Raw genomic sequence first — 24,711 nt, 5'->3', positions numbered from 1 at the left:
GAATCATCTCAATAGAGATTGGATTGATTTATTTCCTTTCAAAGCAATGAATAAAAGGGGTGATCTTGGAGATTAAACTAACTAATTAGTTTAAATACAAAATAAACATACGAAAATTAACCAAGATTAAATTAACAATGATGGAGCTCCAGCAACAGTCAAAAATAGTTCATGCAATTGATTCTTGATACAAAGATAATTCAAATATTCGTGAATAAAGTGGTTATAATTGTCAACAAACTCTAACGACCAACCTTTCATTATTTTGTCGACCATTAACAATTTTTTATAGGATTTAATCTTTTAAGAGTATTAAAGATTAGAAAACTCCAATTCCAATCAACAAATATGTTACGAGGGTTCGTTTAAATTAGATTGTATATTTCCCTGACAAAAAGCCAATCATGCCAGTTGCCACAAATATTAAAATAGTCAAATAATTATAGATTTAATTGTCTCAATTGGCAATAAACTATTGTGAATAATCATATATTGTGTACCTATTTAATCACACACGGTAATCATTACAGGCATAATACAGGAAATATACAAATAAATAAACAAAAAATAAAAATAAATTAGATCTCACAATTGTCGTGAACCAATTCTTCAATTATTCTTTGACTACCAAAGTACGATTAACCACACCCCGTGGAGAAAGTACCTAAAGAGAAAAAATATCGGCGTTTTTGTGTCTTGGGAGAAGAGGAAAGAAAAACTAGCTACTCTAATCCTCTTCTTTAAATGAGAGTAAGAGTTGAGAATATATCGATCTTTCTATTCAAAAAAATGTTGCTCCTAACAAAAGAATTATCTCTTCTCTAATAAAACCTTCCAGAAATAAATTATTCTCCTACATAAAGTTGGAATAAAAATCCTTACTAATTATCCATCCAAATGTGATTCCCAAAGAAAATAGGACTCTTGGTTTTTTGCCATAGTTGTAGAGAATCAATGGATCATCTACTTTAATTGCTGAAATTAATCTAGAGTTCCACAGCTTCTGAATATCGCAAGTATTTTAACACACGCCCATGCTTTAAAGTAAATAACCTCCACAGCAACTCTTTTTAGCCCTTTTTCATTCCATAATCCTATGACACCATCAAAACACAAAACATAAGTAGAATCCACAAAGTAAAACAATAATATATTAAATCAAAGGGAAAATTGACATAAATTGTATATTAATTTAGCACACTAGCTATCAAGCATTCATCAATCTACAACGAGAAAAGAGAAGGAAAAGGAAAAGGATGCAATCAAAACAAACAACAGGTGCTTGGATCCATCTAATTCCACTATTTAAAGAAAAAGGAAAAACAAAACTAAAATTAAAAAGGCTCACTAAGAATTCTAAATAGAGAGGAAAATTCTCACTAGATAATTATAGGAGAGGCTAAAACTAACACTAGAAAAATCCTAAAATAGACTTATTATTTAAAAAAAAAAAGAAATAAAGCCATTGGAAGGAGAGAGATCAAGAGAACAATTAGTCTCCTTCGCGAAGAGAAAGATGTTCTGTTTGACAACTAATACAATAAATCAAAAAAAAAAAAGAAAAAGAAGAAGAGATTTGAATTTTAAATCCTTAGTCTTTCAAGCTATACTAATAGATTGTAATATTCCATGGCGGTTTAACTAAGTTGATACTCTTAGTGGTGGAGAGTTTTGAATAATTTACATATCAAAGTCAATAAGTTAGATGTTTAGAATCCAAAACAATCTCTCTTTTTTTTTTTTTTAAATTCATATAGTCTTTTAGTTTAATTTTGGTGATTTGACTCCCATCATATAGTATGATTTGGATAGTTAAAGTACTAATTTACAGTATAGCATTAGAATCTAAGGCTAGCATTAGAATTTTGCTTGTTCAAGATAACTTGTCCCGTCTGTAATTAGCTTGATTACATACTTGACTAAGGCCTTAGAAGATTGCATTTCAGTTGGTCTTGTTACAAAGGACCATTTTTTATTTTTTTGACATTTTAGTTTAAATTATGAGAGGGTTATGTTTGTATGTGTGTCTATATATATATATATATACATATATATATATGTATAAGTTTTAAAATCATAAGAGAGTTATGTAGAAATACTTTAAATTACAAGGAAGTAAAGTGTAATTTACCCATAAAATTAGTGCTGTGTTATTCTAAATTATTTTTCTCTTTCTAAACCCGAGAACAAATTTTAATTGAATAAAACTCGAATGATCTTTTGCCAACATCAGGCCTGAAATAAGGAAACATGTATAACCAAAAAAAAGAGGAGTTCGAAAAGGTGTTCAAAATTGTCCTGAATGCCCCCAAAATTGTTCTTAGGATACGAACCTAAGGCTAAATCACAAGCCCGCATGTTCCTACCGAACTTTATGCAGTTATCGACGTTTGAAGTTTACTGACTTGTGCGACGGTGAGGCCCATATTGCCGCAACTTGTCCCACATCTGTTACTCTCTAAATTAGTACGCGTATTTCTCTACTTTCTAAATCGGGTAGCCATTGAATTTTAAATTGCTAACGCCGAAACCAAAAATTTCTAACACAGCTTTGTTTGGATAGAGTATTATTTCAAATAATTATTTAAAATAATTACTGTAGTACTTTCTGTAATGTGATGTATTCGAGATAAAAAAGAGGTTGAAAATATAAAAAGGTAGATTGAAAATTATGTTTATGATATAAGCAAAAAAAATTTTTGAAAAAATTGGCTATCCAAACAAATTGTCGACGTGTCTTGCACCTTACTCTGTTTGTGCGTTGAATAATTGAATACTTGCTAGCTCCCTACAAGATGAGGTTTGGTTCTTCTTTAGCTGCACTAAATTAAGAGAGTGAAATTGAGGAAGATCCCTGCAAAAGAGATGGAGATGGCCTCCACTTGAGTCAATTGCAATTAGGATTAAGGTAAATTTGGGATTCCAATGGAGTGACAATGCTTCCGTAGAGTAGTATAAATTGGTAAAGTTAAAGATCTAAGAGATAAAAATAGGAGCCATTCGTAAAATGCTTTGGTAGCCATTTAGGTGGGGAGTTAGGATTCTCTCCATTGGATTTCTCTCTATTGTTCTCTTCATTTGTTTATGTCTAAAATTTTATAACTCAATAAATTCATCCGATTATGTCATCCATTTTTTATATCTATATCAACATATTAAAAATACTTAGTTAATTTCAACTTGCACAAAACTTATGAATGGTGAAAAATGAGTTAAAATTATAACAAAATTTGTAATGATTAATCCAAGGGCAAAACTTAGTTAATTTCATATGAAGTTTTATGTACAATTAATACAAGTAATGAAATATATTATGAACGGGATTGATTTTTAAAAATAAGTTTTAAATTCATTTTTAGGTAGGGGAGCTCAAATTCATCTCATTTTTAGGTGTTGCATATATTTAGGTCGCTATGTATTTAACCAAAGTTGATTTTGGCTACGGAATTCTAGGTCATGGATAGTCATCTAATTTAAGCAGTCAAGAGGTTAGCATTTAATCTAGCCCGTGTATGATATTTTTAAGCTAATCAAAGATGAAGCCAATAATACAATTGCCATTGCACCTGGTTCATGACAAAATGTGCCAAAATTTGCTAGACTTTGGCTGCCAATTCCATTTGGGACGATGCAACAAGGCCTACAAAAATTCCTTTAAATTTTGGACTTGGATCAAATGTATGTATATCTCATTCCTGTCTCATCTTCCTCACCTTATTATCTCCAACATTGTTGGTGAAACTAGCCCTTTCATGGCCGAGCTCAAAACTTGTGCATGTCATTTCAACAAAGAAACTGCTAAGGCCCTCAGCAGATGCATACCAGGGTTGAAGAAATCGATAGAGGCTACGATGATGGTAAATATGATGAACCCTACAATCGCATCCGTAAGCTAGGATGGATAAGGTGTGATACCTAAATCCTTCATTTGGGTAGGGTGTGATGAATTCTGGCATCCTTACGAGAATAAGGTTCAAACTATTAACCTACGTGGAATGGGACTAAAAGGTGAGTTTCCTAGAGGCCTAGCCAATTGCTCAGCTTTAACGGCTATAGACCTTTCAACAAATAGTCTCTATGGAACCATTCCTTCTGATTTATCACGTATTGTCCGATTTGCTCCAAATCTTAACCTTTCTTTCAACAATTTTTCGGGTGAAATTCCTGTAAATCTTGCAAATTGTTCATTTCTAAATGCCCTACAGCTCAGCAACAACCAATTAACAGGTCAAATTCCTCCAGAAATTGGCCTATTAGATCGCTTGAAGATTTTTAATGTTGCCAACAACCTTTTATCTGGCCCAGTCCCTATTTTTATTAGCGCAACTATACCTTCTGAAAGCTATGCAAATAATTTGGGGCTTTGTGGTGGTCCATTAGAGCCTTGTAAGTCTAATTCAGAAACAAAGAAACAGGACAAAATCCTCTTCACAAGTGGTTTTGTGGTTGGATGGGTACTTTCTACCATCTTGGCTCTAGTTCTTAACTTGTTTATTGTGCCTATCCTGAGTGCAAGAAAACTAAAGAGCAAGAATGAGAAAAAACAAAAGACTACAGCTTCTCAAGGACCACGACTTTTAACTTCGAATGGGAGAATCCAAGACTCCAAGGTAACTTCATTCCTTATAACCAAATTGAGTACATAAGCTTGTGTAAAGATCCGTACTATTTCCAATTCTATCGCACTCCTTGTTCCAAGAAATAAAATATTCTTTGATCAAGAAAGAAGATTCCTTTTTTTTTTTTTGTGGGTAAAACGTAAAAGGTTTGATCATTTAATTCATTCAAGTTTTAGTATAAACTTGCTAGCACACAGTTTTGTTTTACTATAGACAGACAATGAACTTTAAGTTACACCGGTGTATATATGGATTAAATTGAACATCATATGTCTAGTTTTGTTTTCTTTTTTTGGTTATGATTAAGCAGCTAACTGTTTTCTTTCTTTTACCACTTCATGAGTGCTCTCCATTTTTCAGATCATATTTATAACAAAATTTTTTCGGCATAAGTGAAGCTCCTTAAGGAGTATATATTTTGCAGCAATACTTTGTGCTCTAATGATAGATTATGGCACTGGAAAAACATGTAACAAGAATGAGTTTCGAAGAACTCGGCAAGGCAACCGATGATTTCCACTGTATGAATATAATTGGAACGGGGAAACTGGGGACAATGTACAAGGCAATACTCCAAAATGGTTGGTTTCTTGCCGTCAAGAAACTCCATAACTCATATGATTTCGATCAAGAATTTATGTCTGAGCTCATGACTGTTGGAAGGATGAGACATTGCAATTTCGTACCACTCATAGGCTTCTGCTATGAAATTAACAGCAGACTTTTAGTCTATAAATACATGTCGAACGGAAACCTCCATGATCTCCTCTTTTCTGCTCAAAACGGCAAGGTCAAGTGCATAGAATGGCCTGTGAGGGTGAAAATAGCAGTTGGGATTGCGAGAGGACTTGCATGGCTTCATCAGGTTGGAGTAGTCCATAGCAGCATTTGTTCAAGATGCATATTGCTTGATCATGGTTGTGAACCCAAGATATCCAACTTTGGAAGTGCAAAACTTTTGAAATCGAACTTTACTTCTTCGAGTTGGAGAACTGTGGTAGACAATGAAGTATGGGAGTCGGGTTCGTTTAAGAAGGATGTCTATGAGTTTGGAGTTGTGCTTCTTGAGTTAATTGCTGAAAAGGAATTTAGCCAAATGAATGGTTGTCTGAAGAGTTTTGAAGGTCTTGATATGGTCGAATGGACATTTCAGAACTCCAAACCATGCGATTCGGATGAGATTAGGCAAGTATCTGAAAATGAGATCCTTGAGTTTGTTAGAGTTGCAGTTGACTGCATTCAATCTAATCCGGCAAGAAGGCCATCCATGCTAGAAGTGTACAAAACATTGAGCAAAATCACTGGGAGATCTGAACTTGGAAATGATTAATTTGGCTCTCTATGGGTAGATGATTTTTTTGTTTTGAACTTCAAAATTCATAGTATTGTAAGATCCACCAAATAAACTCCAATGTACTTGTGATTGCTAGGGAAACTAATACCCAGGTATAGTGTATCACTCTAATCCTAAGGTAAAAGCAAATAACATGGAGTGTTTTTGGATAGGAAATTATTTGAAATAATATTTTGAAAAAACATTGTAACATTTCTTGTCATACGATGTATGTGAGATTAAAAAATAGTTAAATGATTAAAAAAAAATGTGTTGACTACGATACAATCAAATAATTTTTTTCGCTGATAAAATAATATCTATGGTTGCTGAAGTACTCAAAACACAAAATATTTCAATTTGCTTTCAAGTAAAAAGTGTAATGTAAGCAATAATGTCAACAGAGTCAATACGCGAATTGGAAATTAAAAGGAAGAAAAAATTTACATCTTTAGGTCGCTTTCTTGACTGGCTTTCATCTTTTTTTAGCCTATCACAAAGAGTTAACCAGACTAATGACAGAGAATGTGACGGCACTAGTGCATGAAATCGCCATTACAAGCCGAGATGAGACAGTCAAGTGACTTGTGTGTAATGTAATTTGAAGGACTTGTTCAAACTAGATTAATGGGCATCCATACTTCTCGTGGCATCAAGATACATTGAAATTAAATTGGAAGTACAATAATTACTATCTATCTATACGAAAGCATGCTATGTGGGGATTGGGATAGTTACGTTAATTTGAATCTTCCTTTCATACCGTGGAAATGCTTGTGAAATATGCAATTAATGTTGTCATGAATCCATAACAATGAGGCTATAAATCTTATTTTGGACACTTACACTATAAATGCATTCCTATTTTGGTCCTTAAATTTAAATTTTGGATGCTTTACTTCCTTTAAGTATGAAATTTATTCACTTTACTTCGTAAACTTTATTTTTAGACACTGTATCCCTTCAAATATCAGCTCCATTCCATAGAATTGTCAAAACTAATGGTAAGTGATGCTCAACGTTCAAGAAGTGGGATGAGTTTTATGCTTAAAAGGGTGAAGTGTCAAAAAGTGAAGTTTAAGGTATAATATGAAAGTACTTCTAACCTTCAAGGGACCAAAACAAAATTTAACCAAAGAATTGCCTCCCATTGCAGAAAAGTATTGGCTATATACAAAACTTAGGCCTATTTTCTGACCCGATCAAATATTTTCCGTTACTTCCGGTGTTTGGTTAGAAATAATTCATGAGTTTAAGATTGAATTATATTGTCCCTCCATCTGGAGAAAGATGCATCAACACATGTATAATAGTATGACCATATTCTTTTATGTAAATAATGTCCAAATAGAAATCAAAATTTAAAATGTACGTATTACTCGTGAAGCTAGTATTTTGTTTTTATTTTTGCCGCAAAAATAGAATTCCTATAACCTAATCTAGTCTAATCTAAGGAAAGGAGAAGGGCTATAACCTAATTAGGGAGACTAGATATGAGCAGAGACTCCATAAAAGGTCAATTAAAACCGCATCATATAATGGCAACTTAGTGGTGACCACCAGGCCAAAGCCTAATGGCTGTGAAGCCGGTATTAAAGAGCTTGAAAAGAGACCATTCTGTGGCCGTGGTTGACCCGAACGAATGGACCCTCCTTGAACGTGGAAGAAAGATTAAATATTAGACTTGAAATAATTTTCAATAGCCCAAGTAAGACTATAAGGGCATAGACTTTGTCAGTCATGGCACTTGAAAAAGTACGATTATTAATTAGGAGACTTCTCTGCTTCTCTAGTCCCAAGCTTTTCTGCAAAAATTGAATCTGCAAAAATTGAATATCATTCTCCTTATTTGTAAGAGTAACTGGCTGACACTAGTTAAATTTGTTTCATTTTTGCAGGACTGCGGGTTGGGGTTCTATGCAATTGGCACATGAATGATTAAAAAAAAACTGATGGTTGAATAAGTTTAATTTGAGGATGAACAAGATTATTGTAGGACAACTTTCGACCGATAACAAAATTTGTTGTGTTTTATCATGTTGTTATCTTAGTATCCTATATTTGTGTATGGTGCTTACATTGTAGAAGCCAATTATCTATCTAATTCGACTACTTCAACGGTTGAAGCCCTGATTCTATTTTCTTTGTCGCGTGCGTTTACTTTAACACTCATGGTCATTAATGTTGGAGAATAATAGTCATGATTATTAACCTCGTTGGTCAAATTTTGGTGGTTTGGGACTTGAATGTGAATAAGAAAGAAAACAACGAAGAAAATTGGAGAGCTAACTTAAACATGTTTTGTTTTTTTTTCCACTTGGGGGGTGTCCCAGCCTTTTTTGGCCAGACTAATCCCCTTTAAGGCCAGCAGAGCCCTGCCCAAGGATGCCAACAATTTTATCACAGTGGGGGTCGAACATGGAATCTTATCGTAAAAACGGACTTACCAGTACCGGCTGAGTTGCCTGTGGGGGCCAAAACTTAAACATGCTCTTGCTGAAGAAAAAAAATACAAAACTAACCAACTAAACATGAATGCTACAAATGTTATTATTGCAATAAAAAAAAACTAAGAGTATTGCCCAATGGAGAACCAGAGAAGAGCTTTTAGTGTTTTTGTTGCTCTAAATTAATTTGTTTTCTTTCTAAATTTCAAAGAAAACACAAATGGAAACCTATGACTGATGCTTTTTCTTCTATTTCTTTCTATTGTTACTTATTATTATTATTTTTTCCCTTTTGTTCTTTCTGCTTATCTTGGTAACTAGATACCAGAAAAGCTCAATAACTAAGCCAACATGCAAATATTGCTTTCGATTTTTATGAGTTGAAAGTCTTTTAGGTTCTATTTGATAGCTCAATTCAACATCTAAAGTTAATAGATTTAGATCTTAACGTGTTCAGATGTGTTTGATAACAAAAAATAAAACATCTAAATAAATTAAGCAACACTGAATTTTTTAGGCAAAAATTGTTCCAAAAAATAAGTAATAAGTTATTCAATTATCATTCAATGTGATATATACTCAAATGTGTCAAATTTAATAGATTAACATCTGCAATCTCAATAATGATAGTACATCATCCCAGTGTTGATATTTACAGTAATGAGATTCCCAGATATACTCTCGCACGCTATGTACATCATAAGTGTATTCTTCTTGACGTTACTATAACGTCCATCCATCAAGGTTCCGTAATCCTTAAACTTAGGAAAGGAATTTATTTTATCCAAAAAATGTGATGTACCTATTTATGAATATCCTACACCCCTCATTACACCCCTTCATAATGATTTTCTCCCTCATTAGTATGTGAAAATGGTTTAGCTTGTCATTGCGAACATGAAGGTCCACTTTGAATTTGCGATTTTTCATTACCACACCGAACATATCTTGAAAATTGGGCTTACACTAACCATTGGACCCACGGTCCAAAACGATAAACAAGCCCAATATGCTATCAATTAGCCCACACTTCATTGTGCTGCATGGCCATCATCTATTAAGGCAGTATTACTGCCAATCAGCACACTTCCATCGATGTTAATGGAAACCACTTTGCACTTGTTGTCATATTTATGTTTGGGTCCTTGGTCCAGTTCCGGGAGATTCATGTAATCGTGCCACATGGCATCACATGTCACGCTTCGTTAAGGTCAAAGGCCTCATTTATGTGACAATGACAGGTTGTCGAAACCTGTACAATAATAAAAATAAACCTAATTGTCAGTTAAAATAACCAAGACCCGATTCCAAGTATTGGAGTAGGGACTCTAGGTGTGCAATGGATTACTTGATTCACCCTGTTCTCGAAGAGTTTATTTGATCCGATATACCCGAATGGGATGGCTTTTTTTCACAAATAATTATGAATTTGTAGATAGGGCAAGTAGGGTTGTATCCTCAGGGACTGGGAATATTTGCCTCTTTAGAAATCCAAAGTAACACAGGGGGTGTTTTTGTATAAAAGATAACAATTAAGACAATTCAACTAAAAATTAAATGACAATTCACTAAAATCAAAGTAGTAATAATTAAAGGTCTAGCCAAGAAATAACTTCACCAATGGTTCACCTAATTGATCATCGATGCACAAGCAATTCCAATTATTTATTAATAAATAGGTTATAACTGCCAAACAAGCGATGACAGTCAACCCCTCCTTACTGTGTCGGTGACTAAAGTATGCCCGTTAATCACTGCTCTAATTGAGAAATAATCTCAGGTACGCCCGTAAGATTTAATTCCCCAATTGCCTTGCGTATTAGAGGAGCCCTATTCTAACCAAATAATGCACTACCAGGGTTATTTCAGATTAGCCCGCATATTCCCCTGACACAAGCTTAATCATGCCAGTTGTCACTATTTCAGGGCAATTAAACAATTACGGATTTAATGCCCCAATTGACAATAGATTACCCAATCAACTGAATATCCGGATCCAAGACAGTCAATTAATTGAATAATCATAAGCACGGTAATCAGAGAATATGTGAATATTAATAAATAAAAAGAAAGGATAAAATTAAATCGATTTCACAATTTTTAGGCGATCCAAAGCATCTGTTGTCCCTTGACTAGGTAAGGGAAATTAGTTCATTCTTGGTGAACAAAGCTCACGCAAAATTGAAGAGAAAGCAGCGGCCATCAATTGGGTAAATTCACGTCGTTGGAATACTGTCGAAAACGTAAAGCTACAGGAAGTGGTTCATTGTTTTGTTTGGTCTTGACATCCGAAAGAAGAAAAGCCACTGAGAGGCCAAAAGAAAAGTCAAAGTCTTAAAGCTACAAGTATTCTCCTCCTGAGGAAGCACTACTAAGAGGTACCAAAAAGAAGAATTAAAAGCTATCTATCTAAAAAGAGTGCTAGCCCTCTGCAACTTTTTGTTTCTTATCTAAGTAGCCTTTGATGCTCCTGTGCGGCCGCTTGCCCAACGGTGAGAAGACTTTCGTCTTTTTTTTTTCTCGGCAATTACCGAAATAGGCCCAAGTTTTTCCGTTGCTAACATTGCTCCTGGGGTAACTCTATGACTTGGACTCCTTTTCTGTCAAATTGGCACTTGTTATTATATTTTCATTTTACTCCCTGAAATAAATGCAGAATACTAAAAGTGAGTAGAATCCAGCAATTAATCCACATCGGGTCAAGCAATAGGGAAAATTAATGATAAAATAAATGATAAAATTGTAACCTATCAGACAAGTATCGAGTCTATATAATAATAAATATCTATTTAAATAAAATATAGAATTTTTGTATATAGTGATAAGTAGAATCGAATGCACAGGGATTAGAAAAATTTTATTTTTTCTAGAATCGAAAGTAAGGGGAGTTTAATAAAAATAGGAATAATTAAACAACTTAAATAAAAAGGCCTAACTGATAATTTATTAAAAATGAAGCAATAACCAATAAATTCCAATCAACAAAATAACTTTGGAGATGGTTCGCTCAATTGATGATCACTGCAATGATAATTTCATTTACTCACTGATAAACAAGTTATAATTGCCAAATAAACAATGACAATAAATTTTTTTTTACTGTATTGATGATTTAGGTACAATTGTTAATCACTTCTCTAATCAAGAAATAACCCTAGATACGATCATAGAGTTCAAATTTTCAATTGTCTTATGAATTAGAAAAGCTGTTCTAACCAAAAAAACATGCTATGAGGGTTATTTTAAATTAATCCATGTATCCCCCTGATACAAACCCAATCATGCCAATTACCACTAGTTTAAAATAATTAAACAATTACGGATTTAACTACTTCGACGTGCGTGGAATGAGGACATGCAGGGTTCCCCCTTGCATATCTTGTGTTCTAAATTGCTGGCGACACGGCGAGGCATTCAGGATTGGAATAAGCAGTCATTTGGGAATGTATTTGATGCGGTCCGGGAGGCAGAGGCGGGAGTAGTTAGAGCAGAGGCGGCTGTGGAGAATGAAGCATTGGAGGAGGCGCAGATTGAGCTATAAAGAGCTCAAGCGGAACTTACGAGGTCATTAGCAATCGAAGAGCAATTTTGGTGGCAGAAGGCAAGAGTGAAATGGTTTCGTAGTAGGGACCGGAACACCAAATACTTTCATGCGGTGGTTAAGTAGATGACAAGTTGTCGAGTCTGTGCAATAATAATTATCTACTCAAGAGAAATACAGATTTTATATATAGCGGTGAGTAGAGTCGAATCCACAGGGACTGGGGAGAAATTTGTTTCCTTTCGAGTCAAGTCAAACAGGGGTTTTCAGAATTAAATGCTAACTAAATAATTTAACTGCAGAAAAGTAATTAATTGAAAGAAATAATTAGGAGAGCTCTAGCCAAGGGTACACTTCAGAAATGGTTCATGCACTGATCATCGATTCACAGATAATTTCACATTTATTAATAGATTGGTTATAGTTGTCATACATGCGATAAACAACTAACCTTTCCTTACTTTCTCGATAGTTAAGGTACGACCGTTAACTATTTCTCTAACGCAAAAATAACCCTAGGTACGACCGTAGGATTTAATTTCTAGATTGCATTAAAAATTAGAAAGGCCCAATCCTAACTAACAAACACGTTACGAGGGTTTGTTTAAATTAGATCGTATATTTTCCTGACATAAACCCAATTACGCCAGTTGCTACTGGGATAGAGATAACGAACAATTACGGATTCAATTACCTCTATTTAGCAAAATAGCCTATATGAATAATTAATTATTGCGCACTAATCAATCATACACAAGAGCTATAACAATTAGAAGCAGGAATCATATAAATACCAATAAATGAGGAAGCGATTAAAATAAATTCGATCTCACAGTAATTGCAGAACCAAATCTTCAGTTGTCCCTTGACTACAATTAAAAAGCTAGTTCTCCATTAATGGTTAATGGAGAACCAGCCGTGCAAATAATTGTTCCTGGCCAAAATCGGCCAACCAGCCAAAGCAAAACAATTTTTCTCTTTTTTCTTCCGTCTAAAGTAGATCCCCTGAATTTGTTGCTGGCTCCAGTCCTAATCCCGCGGGCTCCGGCTTTTTCTCCCTCAAATCCGTGCAAAGCAAATCAAAGACAAGGAAATGCTAACTATTGCCTTCTTTTTCGTCTCTAGCTACGAAGATGCTTAATTGGTTGCTGCCGAATTTGCCTCCCAATTACCTAATTGATTGGCTTCCTAATACCAATCCAACTCTTAAAAAGATTCCTATTACAATTAATTTCCTCCACCTCTCCTTTTCCTTGAGAATGATTCACCAAAAATAAGGAGAGTCCTATCAGCTAACAAACTAGGAAGTTGACTCAGATTGGGAGACTGTCCAATATCAATCCCGACCTTCTGGCCTTGAATGTAGGTCCCAAACGTACCATCATTAAATTAATTGAAAAATTATCACTTTTAATCACGTTTTGCTCATTTTCCTACAATTGGCACCATTAACCAAATATAAGTAGAATCTATCAATTAAAATAATATTTGGTTAAAATCAAAGGAAAAAATAATTATAAATTTAGTAACAAATTATGACTTATCAGCAGAGGAGAGTGCACGAAATGATACACAGAATTAGGAAGGCAGATGGGCAATGGGTGGAGGATGACGATGCAATAGCAAATGAGCCGATCGCTCACTTTTCGGATCTTTTTTTTGGAGACACGACCTACGCTTCGAGTGGACTACTACATTTAATTCCATCCTTGATCACGGGGGAAGACAATTCGATGTTAGAGAAGGCGCCGACATTGGAGGAAGTCAAACGAGTTGTATTTGCAATGGATGGGGATAGTGTTGCAGGCCCGGATGGGTATAGGGTAGGTTCTTTACATTTGCGTGGGACATCATTGCTACTGATGTCCATAGGGCAGTGGTGAGTTTCTTTTGTGGAGCAGAGCTACCTCGGTTTGTAACGTCTACCTCTATAGTGCTTCTTCCAAAAGTTTCGAATCCCCAAGATTTCTCCAAGTTTCGATCGATCAGCCTTTGTAATTTCTTTAATAAACTGATATCTAGGATATTGGTGGACCGTGTAGCTCCGATTTTACTAAAACTCATCCCCCCTCAACAGACGGGGTTTGTCAAAGGGCGAGCCATCACGAAAAATTATTTGTTAGCCCAGGAGCTGGTGAAGGACATTAGTAAGAATTCGAGGAGGGGTAATGTGGCTTTAAAACTGGACATGACGAAGGCATATAATCGCATGTCTTGGATGCATATTATTGCTATTCTGCGGAGATTTGGCTTTGGGGAAAGATTTATAGACATGGTATGGCACCTAGTTTCGAATGTCTGGTTCTCGATTCTAATTAACGAGGTGTCTCATGGATTTTTTAGATCTAGCAAGGGTGTACGGCAACGAGATCCCCTATCCCCCATACTTTTTATTATTGGGGCGGAGATGTTATCACGCGATTTAAATAATTTAACTCAACAAGTGGGTTTTTTGGGATTTAGGGTCCCAAGGGGTTGTCCTACTGTTACGCATCTCGCTTTCGCAGACGACGTGCTAATTTTTTCGAATGGGTCTACCGCTGCGTTAAAAAACATTATGCAAGTTTTGGGGAAGTATCAGCAGTCATCGGGTCAATTGGTGAATGTCCAAAAAAGTGGGTATCTAATGCACTCGGCTATATCCTCGACTTGCAGAAGGGTGATTGAGCGAGTTACACGATTTTCAAGGCAAGTTTTTCCATTTCGATATCTTGGTTTCCCTCTATACATCGGCAGGAGTAAACCGTCATACCTTGAGGAGGTTGGTCAGGCTATGCTGCGTCGAATCGTCTCCTGAAAATCTAAGTTTCTTTCCTAAGGAGGGAAACTTACCTTGGTCAGGCATGTTTTGATGTCCATTCCAGTACATTTGCTGACAGTGACTGTGATACCAACCTTGGTGTTCAAAATGGTGGAAAAGGTATGTGCAAATTTTCTTTAGGGTGAATCGGAGGCAAGGTTGAAATACCATTGGATTGGATGGTCTCAATTGTGTTACCCGCTTGGGGAGGGAGGAGTGGGGATTAGGCGTTTAAGTGATGTGTATGCGGCATTCTCTTGCAAACTGTGGTGGCAGTTTAGGACGGGCTCATCGTTTTGGGCAAGTTTTTTACGGGCTAAATACTGCAGAGATCTTCACACATGTCAGGTTGAGCTGAGTCGGCAGGCCTCGGGGACATGGCAGAGGATGTTCAGTGTCAGTCGGCAAGTGGAGTTGTCTATGGTCTGACTGATCCAGGAGGAAATTTGTCATTTTTGGTATGATAACTGGCTGAGAACTGGCGCATTGTTTCTTAAAACCACAATGCATCCAACCCTATCTTTCAAAGATTTCATTACACATGGGAAGTGGGATGCAAGTTTGCTCTCCCAGGTCATTACTCTTGACCTTCTCCCTTCGGTTTTACATCATTCGGTTCCCCAGCATGGGCGGGTGGATGAGGTCGTTTGGAGCTTGTCGTCATCTGGCAAATTCTCTCTATCATCGGCGTTCAAGGAGATATGGCAAGGCCGAAGCTCCTTGATTGTTCTCTCTCTCATCTGGCATTGTCGCATTCCGACAAAGGTGTCCTTCTTCATGCTGCGCTTGTTGCTCAGACGACTGCCAACCCCAGACGTCTTCGGTAAGATGGGATTTCATATGCCTTCCAAATGTTTCTGCTGTCATAATGGAGCAAATGAGACATTGGAGCATCTCTTCTTGGAGGGACAGATCGCGATGGAGGTATGGACCTATTTTACTGACTTAAATGGGCTCCAGACTGTCGTGTCAACTTTGCGGGCTCGGGTAGTGGATTGGTGGATGGTGGGTCCGAGAGCTGAGAAAAGGCGCATACTCTTCAGGATTTTACCTTGTTATATTTGTTGGCACATATGGAAGGCAAGGAACCAAGCAGTATTTGATGGGATTCAGATGTGCGCGGTCACTATCCGACAAGCCATTATGTCAGACGTTGTGGCAGAACTGGAAATTCATTTTAATCATAGACTAGGAAGGGTCACGTTTCCCCAACTATATGACTGGTCGGGTCAACAAGCGAGCGGTGTCAGCTATCAAATTGTACGGTGGCAGGCAAAGAAACAGGGAGGTTTAACGCTGAATACGGATGGGTGTTCCAAAGGCAACCCAGGTTGGAGTGGTGGGAGAGGGATATTTGCGGGATTCTTCAGGCAGCCCCGTATTCGCTTACTCGGCATTCTTTGGGAGAAGATCCAGTTTGCATGCGGAAGCTCTGGCAATGCTAACGGGCTGTAGCTATGTGTAGAGAAGGGTTTCAGCAGTGTTGACATCCAATCGGATTCTCAGGTATTAGTGGGGATTGTACAACGCCGCTTGCGATGCCCGTGGCAGATTCGTCGAGAAATAGAGCAGATCTGGCAAATGGTGGGAGATGTAACGCAGGTTTCTCATTGTTTTTGAGAGGCTAATCGTGTGGCAGACATTCTGGTTAGCGAGGGTGTTTATCATCAACAACGTGCATGTACTGTCTATGAGCATATCTACAGTTATCCAAAACTAGCTAGGGGGGAATCCCGCCTGGATAGGCTAGGCATATCAGCTGTTAGGAGGACATCAAGGGGGAGAGATTGACCGCTGATATTCAAGGATCATCCTTCACATTGACTGGAAGAGCTGAAGTTGAAAAGAGAAGATTTAATCTTAGTTTCAGATCTTAAATGCTTAAAATTTTCACTATGATGTAAATTTGTTGTTGAATTGTGGGTTGATGGCAGGGAGTTTCGACCCTTTATAAGAGGAAACTCTATCGAAATTTTTTATATAAAAAAAAGTATGTTCAAAAAAAAAAAAAGGTAACCGCTACTTCATCTCTATGGAATAGAAGGCGCTCAAGTCACCTTCTTGTGCAAAAAATATATATATATCAGGCACCCTTAATATTTAATTAATATAACAACCGTAAGAAATAAAATCAGAAAATATTTGAATACTAGTAAATAAAAAGAAATAAATATAATTAATTCGATCTCACAATTTTAGATGAACCAAATCCTTCGTTGTTTCTTGACTAGAATGAGAATCTTAGTTCATCTCCAAGGAAAAAGCCATGCGCCAAGTATTGGAATTAATTGTCAAGACCATTTTCCAAGAATACAAGATGAAGTATTGAAAAAAAAAAAGGAAAAGACAAGTCGTTCTAATTACTTGCCTCGTTGTTCCGCGAAAGAAAAGATAAAGAAGCAAAACATGCCTTTTCTTATTCCATTTCCTACTACTACTAAACTACTATTACTTATCCAACCAAAATTCAAATCTTAATAAGCTAAAAAATCATCTTCAAAAAGTCCTACAAACTAGTCTAGTCTAGTATTTCAACAAAAGTAGGAGGCTATCCATTCGATGGAGAATCCGACTTTCACTTCTTCAATTTAAAATAAGAGATCACGTGCCAAATCTCGAGCTTCCGAAAGTGCAAGTTAATGCTTTGACATGCCTACGTCGAACAGTATAAAATTTAGTGAAAATCACGTCTTTAATCCATTTTTTATCCAAATCCCTATGTCCAATACCAATTACTAAAAATAAATAGAATATACCAATTAACGCAATATTTGGTAAAATAAAAGAGGAAAACAATCATAAAAGTTATAGCAAAAATGCAACCTATCATTATGATACTCGTTTGTGTGAAAGGGCGCTTCCTACGGCGCAAAAACAGCCTTGTGCGTCTTCCAAACATTGGCCCTGCGCTGCCACTGGCACCTATGCTGTTGAACAGCCTCCTCCTTTGCGGAATAGGTCTCACCAGAGTCCTGAGAGCAGCGTATTTTTTTGCAACTCAACTAGCCATTTTTCGGCACAACCATGAGCAGATGTCGAATCGCACACTCCAATTTATGTCACATTATTTCAGTGCATAACCTTTATGTCAATCACCAACAATTTCGTTCCCCTCTTCAACTGTAGATTCCTTCTTCTTCAAGGATACAACAGTAATTTTTATACTCTACTAGGCCAATTTCATTGGCCCAATAAATGTGTGAATAGTAAAATGGTCTGACCCACGGCGCTTTGGGGGCCAAAGAGATCGCGAGATCAAACAGTATATCGACCATAAGGATCTCCTTCCCAGCCTTTGCTTCGTAAATCGTGCAAAGGGTCTGCAAGCTATCCCTCCTCATCGATCACTGCGCAATTTGATACACTTCCTAGATTCTGATTAATAGCACCGGCAAAGTGAGGGTGTTCATATTTGACACAAAACTAGAAGGACAAAATTAGTTGTAGGCGGAGAACGTCTTTCCGGTGACATGTCCAATCATCCTGCACTATTACGGCACATTGTATTCCTCACTTAATGACGAGAAGGGTCCACGAGTAGCCAAGTACAAGCTCTAAGACTTCAACATCAAGATGGGGATTAATTTCTGTAAGATCAATGTCTACATGAATTTGGCTACCACTAAAGTACTAGACAAGATCTAATTCTAACCACCGAGGGCGCAGATACTTTCTGATCAATTCACCGAGGAACATATAGACCTGTGACACTGCAACTATACCTCCCAGCAGCCTACACTTTGTCAATCCACATCAACATTAGTCAGGTCCGCTACCTCTCAACTCCTAATTGGGCAAAGTAATTTGATGTCCCAGGTCTTTGCATCCATATTTGATGTTGGGTTTGGGCTCGTGATGACGGATTTGATCCAGGCCTATCGGCATCCCAAGTGGGCTACAATATTTCTCCATATTTGATGTTGGGTTCGAGATGATGGATCTGATCAAGAATCTGATTTAGGCCCATCGACATCGCAAGTGGTAGCAATGTGGGCCATAATATTTCTGTGGAGCAGTTGGACCATGTCGTGGCCTAATCAATATCAATAGTCATGTCAACTATAAAGGTTCAGAATCAACCCAACTTCAAGTTTGAGGTCAAACTTCCAATTTAATTAGTCCAATGGACCACATATCGGCCCAATTATGTATTTATTAATGTTCCACTGCGCTTGCCCATGTAATAGAAAAGGTTTATCGTTCAATAGATTGATTGTTCTATTATATATTTGTTGCACACAATATTTCATGTTTTTTTTAATTAAATAGCATAAATTAATAGATTTAGTCAATATATAACCGCAATCTCACTAATGATAGTATATCATCCAGGTATTAATATTTACAGTGGTGGGATTTTTGAGTATACTCTCCCACACTATGTATATCATAAGTGCATTCTCCTTGACGTTATTGTAATGTTCATCCGTCAAGGTTTCGTAATCCTTAAACTAGACTTGTCAATCAGGGCTACTAAGCCGGGTTTTCATAAGCTCGAGTTCAACTCATTTAATTTGTAACATTTTCGAATTTTAGACTATGAGTTTCGGATTAATAAATGTGAAACTTATACTCAATTTACATAATATGCGGTTGTGAGCCTTATTCGAGTTTAGCCCAAACTTACTTATTACCACTTAATTTTCTTAATATAATTATTATAACTATTAAGTTGTAAAACTAATTTAATATTTACAAAACTATAACATTAAAACTAAACATGAAAAAGCAATAGTTTTTATAAAGTATATAAACCAAAAAATTTTCAATAATATTTATATCTAATTCGTTCAAAATACATGAAAAATAGCAATAAAAAATGCAGTCATAAACCAATACATTTTTAAAGGTTGGAATTTCTTTATAGTCTTATAATTTGAATCCAAACATGCTTGATGATTTGTGCTTCTAGATCAAAAGGAAATCAACTAATATTATGGCAATACAAAAATTCACTCAACCAATAAGAAAAGTCAGAGATTCAGTTATGTATACTAATATTGGCTCTCAAGAAAGTTAGTAGAAGAGTCTGTAAATGTATTTTTGTGTTTTATAATTTGTATATATTTAGTATTTAGTAATAATATATTTGGATATATAATTATACATAATATCAAAATATAAATATTATTCCCTCCGTCTCATTAAAAGTGTCATACTTTCCTTTTTGGGATGTTCCAAAACAATTGTCATGTTAGAAAAGTCAAAGCACCTTTTAACCTCTCTTTCCAATATAGCCCTTCTTTTTAATAATATACATGTTATCAGTCAAATTTAAATTTTGAATTTGTGGGAGTAAAACTTGAAAGAGAAATACGAACATCACAATCAAACCACTATTCTTAAAAAGTTGGATTTCCCAAACACAACTAAATAAATAGGATGGAAGGAGTATATATATATATATATATATATATAGGTAATTAAAGGGTCGGATCTATGTTGGATTTGAGCCTAATGAGGTTTGAGCCTATAATTCAGGGTCAGATCTACAAATATTATATATTTTTGTATTTTGTAATTTGTATATATTGGGTTTGAGCCTATAAGTCGGGTAACATTAATATTGCACATTATTGTTTTATTGTTTATATTTATTATCTTAGTATTTACATTTATTATGATAATACGGATATTTTATGATATAATTGACACTAGTAATTGCAGAAATCCCAAATTCTTTGCTTCCACAATTTCAAGGTTGAAGCCCTCAAAAAAAAATTTTCTTGGACTGTTTACTTGTTGGTCATGATTATTAATCTCCCAGATCAATGGTCATGATTATTAATACAAGGGAATTAGAAGAGAAAGTAGTCAGATTTAGTGGTTTGCTCAAGAAAGAAAACAATTGAAGAAAATTGGAGAGCTAGCTTCAAGATTCATGCTAAAAGGAAACTACTCTTCATGAAAGTCGCTTAATTCCTTTATATTTTTGTGTTTCATTATTTATTTTATGAAAGTTGCTTAATTCCTAATATACCCACACTAAATAAGATAATACCTTAACCATAATTGACGAAATTGTCATATTTAAAAGATGGATGAATTAAAAGAATCAACTCTTACTTCATATTTGCTATCAAAACACGGCTTCTTAATTATAAAGTTAAACATATTAAACTGTGGAGAGTCGATTTTTTCGACTCAAAATTCAGTATGTTTGGTTATCAAGAATTTCAAAAAAATTTTAAATTTTATTCGGCTTACATCATAAACATAATTTTCAAACACTTTTTTATTTCATATGTATCACATCACAAAAACTGATGCGATAATTATTTCAAATAAATATTTCAAATAACCTCCCATCCAAACAAACTTTGCAGCCTCGTGATAAGCAGTGGAATTATTGCAAAAACAGGACCCGTTGTGTGGGAATGGAATACAATAATTCCCGATAATTCTATGGAACGGGACCCACTACTTGTGAAAGGTTCACAAGCACTGATATTAATGGCAGAAGAGGAGTAATTAGCATTTAATGGATTTTAAAAAAATTAATAAGAATATATGGAGTTAACTAATTGAGGGTAATTTTGACATTTGAGAAAATTTTCCTTTGACAGGAATATTATTACACTGGAAATATCACCAGCTCGAGCCCACCACTTGAATATGTTTGCAAGTACAACTTGTATTCCACTTTAGATTTCGGAAGGAATTTTTCTTTCTCACCCCATGTTTTTCCCCTATTGATTTAGTTATTTTCAATTTGAGGGAATATAAATGCATAATGGGATAATTTCACAAACTTCTCTTGAATTTTTTTAAAAATTACAGAGAGCTCTTCTTAGGTTTTAAAAATTACTTATACCTCCCATATTTTTACTATTTATGGTGCAACAAGCTAGATTTTCTCTAGACAATTCTAAATTGCCCTTTTCTACAAAACTGAAAATGAAAAATATAGTATAGTCAATCACTTTCTCTTCCACACTTTGTACAAACCCACTATCTTAATCCCTAACAACTATGTAAGCATAAACTCAAGGTCCAAATCCAAGTAACCGCCAAAGAGATCCCACCCCTTACCCCCAAATCAACAACCAATTTTATACCCCAAACTTAAATGTAAATGTCCTAACATCTTTCCAATACAAGCTAATCTAGTCTAAAATCACCATTTGATAGGTTGCAATTTTACCATATATTTTGTAATTAATTTCTCTTATTACCTTACCAAATGTGGATTAACTGTCAGATTCCACTCACTTTTGGAAATTTGTAATTATTGCAGGGAGTAGAATAAATTACCATAAAAAGGTGCCAATTTGACGGTAGCTAGCAGAAGAGTTTGAGTGGTAACAGGAGACACGAGACCAATGAAAGACAGAATTGAAGATTGTTTCCTTATCTTCTGATAATGACAGTACAGCGGATGAGAAGCAGTTGAACTCTTTCCTTTTATTTCTCTTGGCAACCGTATAGTAGAGGACTTTTAGGGAGGAAACTTTTTGGCTTTGGACAATTTCATCTTTTAGTGGCTGGGAGTCCATGTATGTTAGACATTTAGGTAGAAGCAATTAGGCATCTTTTGACTTGGTGGTATTCCGTTGTTCTTATTCTACCGTTTTTCATCTCAATTTCAGTGACAATGGCTGCGACTGGTTCTACAGTTTTGTGTGGGTTTTTCTTATCAAGGATGAACTAAATCCTTTTTTCTAGTCAAGGAACAACAGAGGCTTTGGTTCATCTAAAAATTGTGAGATCGAATTAATTTTATTTATTCTTCTTATTTTACTGGTATTTGCATATTCTCTGTTTGCAGTGTTTATGGTTGTTTTGTTAATTAAATATCCTGGGCTCGGATATTGAATTAATTTAGCAACCTAATGTCAATTGGGGCGTTGAATCCGTAATTGTTTAACTGCTCTAAAATAGTGACAACTGGCATGATTAGATTTGTGTTAGGGAAATACGCAGACTAATCTAAAATAACACTGGTAGTGTGTTAGTTGGCTAGAATAGGGCTTTTCTAATACGTAAGGTAATTGGGAAATTAAATTTTACGGGCGTACCTAAAATTATTTCTCGATTAGAGTAGTGGTTAACGGGCGTACCTTAGTCATCGATACAATAAGGAGGAGTTGACTGTCATCGCTTGTTTGACAGTTATAACCTATTTATTAGTTAATAATTGGTATTATTAGTTGAATTGTTATAATTGTTAATAATTATTGTTATCTCTGCATCGATGATCAATTAGTTGAACCATTGCCTAAATTGCTTCTTGACTAGAGCTATCCAATACTATTTGAGTTTTTACCTTATTGCTATTTAATTGTTATTTAATTCTTATTCAACTGTAATATTTGGTTAGCATAGTTTATTGTTAATTTTCTTAAAATCTCCCCATAACTTGAACTTTAGTAGAAACGAATTACTTCCAATCCATGTGGATTTGATCTTACTTATCCTATATACAAATTAACAAGTTCTTGGGAATAAATTCTGGTATACCGGATTAAACAAACTTTTTGAAATCAGGATGAATCTAGTAACCCATTGCACATCCAGAGTCCCTGCTGCAGTACTAGAATTGACTCAAAACTGCTTTTGTTGGCAACTAAGTTTATTTTATTATTGTACAGGCATCAACAACCTGTCAATTTTTGGCGCCGTTGTCGGGGACTGGTGTTAGTTAATTTTTTTTTTTTTTAAGTTCATTTTCGTTCTAATTTTCTGATACTTTTCTAGTGTATGCCCCGTTCCTCTTGGGCAGGTGAATTAATTTTTGATCATGAGATAAAGAGGACTGCGCATAATGCCAGCTCGAGCGATTCTGATCAAGAAGGTGACGCCATGACTAATGCTCGAATTTTAAGGGAATTGGCTGCTCCAAACTTAAATCAACAGTCATTATGCATTACCTTTTCAAATTTAGATGAAGAAACTCCTTTTGAATTAAAGTTTAGTCTAATTCACCTTTTACCTTCTTTTTATGATTTTTCGGGTGAGGATCCTTACAGGCACTTGCACGAATTTGATGTAGTATGCACAAGTATGAAATCTTCGGCGATTACTGAGGAGTAGATAAAAATGAGCATTTCCCTTTTCTCTCAAGGATGCGGCAAAAGATTGGTTCTATTATTTGCCACTAGGTAGTATAACAACTTGGAGACAGTTAAAGAAAAAGTTTTTGGAAAAATATTTCCCTGCGTCAAGAGTCGCCAATCTGAGGAAGGAAATATGCGGCATTACACAGCATCCGGGGGAGTCTCTCTACGATTACTGGGAGTAATTCAAGAAATTATGCATCAAATGCCCTCAGCATCAAATAAGTGAGCAGTTGCTCATCCAGTATTTTTACGAGAGGTTATTTTTCAGAGACAGGAGTATAATTGATACTGCAAGTGGAGGGGTGTTGGTGAATAAGACTCCTCGAGAAGCGTGAGAGTTGATCGAAGGGATGGCTGAGAACTCGCAGCAATTCAGTACAAGAGAGGATGTCCCGACACGTAGAGTGAATGAGGTAGAGACATCCTCTATCCAACAACAGTTGACTGAGTTGACATCATTTGTTAGGCAATTGGCTGTGGGATTTGCATGGCTATGGGTCACTCTACAGAGATATGCCCATTGACTCAAGAAAAGAATACGGAGCAACTAAACATAACTGGCCACACGCCCGTGCCAAGAAAGTCATATGACCTGTATTTGAACACATATAATCCGAGTTGGAGAGATCACCCTGACCTCAATTATGGAGGGAATAGGCGATCAAATTTTGCACCGAACAGACAGCAAGGGTATCATCAGCAATACCAACCTTGGCCAGCACCATCACCATCTCCAAGATCAGGGCCGTCTTTGGATGAAATGATGAAGCAGTTAATTGCTAGCCAAGCGTAATTTCAACAAAAGATGGAATCTGACTTGTAAAGTCAAATGGGTCAGATACAAGCAGTGCAAAATCAAATAGTACAGATGTAAGCAATGCAGAGTCAAATGAGTTAGATGGCAATAGCAAT

The 24,711-nt window shown here is 35.7% G+C and overlaps 1 protein-coding gene and 1 non-coding gene across 2 annotated transcripts; one reads left to right on the top strand and one right to left on the bottom strand.

The window, feature by feature from the left end:
- The first annotated feature begins 3,995 nt into the window (after positions 1–3,995).
- Positions 3,996–5,949, top strand: LOC113737818 (probably inactive leucine-rich repeat receptor-like protein kinase At5g48380). Its single transcript, XM_027264988.2, has 2 exons — positions 3,996–4,610; positions 5,068–5,949. Exons 1-2 carry the CDS (start codon positions 3,996–3,998, stop codon positions 5,947–5,949), a joined length of 1,497 nt encoding a protein of 498 aa, XP_027120789.2.
- A 17,963-nt stretch (positions 5,950–23,912) lies between these two features.
- On the bottom strand, positions 23,913–24,019 carry LOC113710757 (small nucleolar RNA R71). Its single transcript, XR_003452943.2, has one exon. It is a non-coding gene; the product is annotated as a small nucleolar RNA R71 (small nucleolar RNA).
- Positions 24,020–24,711: the final 692 nt, after the last annotated feature.

Source organism: Coffea arabica, chromosome 3e (genome assembly GCF_036785885.1).
Source record: "Coffea arabica cultivar ET-39 chromosome 3e, Coffea Arabica ET-39 HiFi, whole genome shotgun sequence".
NCBI classification, from domain to species: domain Eukaryota; kingdom Viridiplantae; phylum Streptophyta; class Magnoliopsida; order Gentianales; family Rubiaceae; genus Coffea; species Coffea arabica.
Note: the sequence above shows the minus strand (reverse complement) of the source record. Positions and strands in the feature narration are given on the sequence as shown.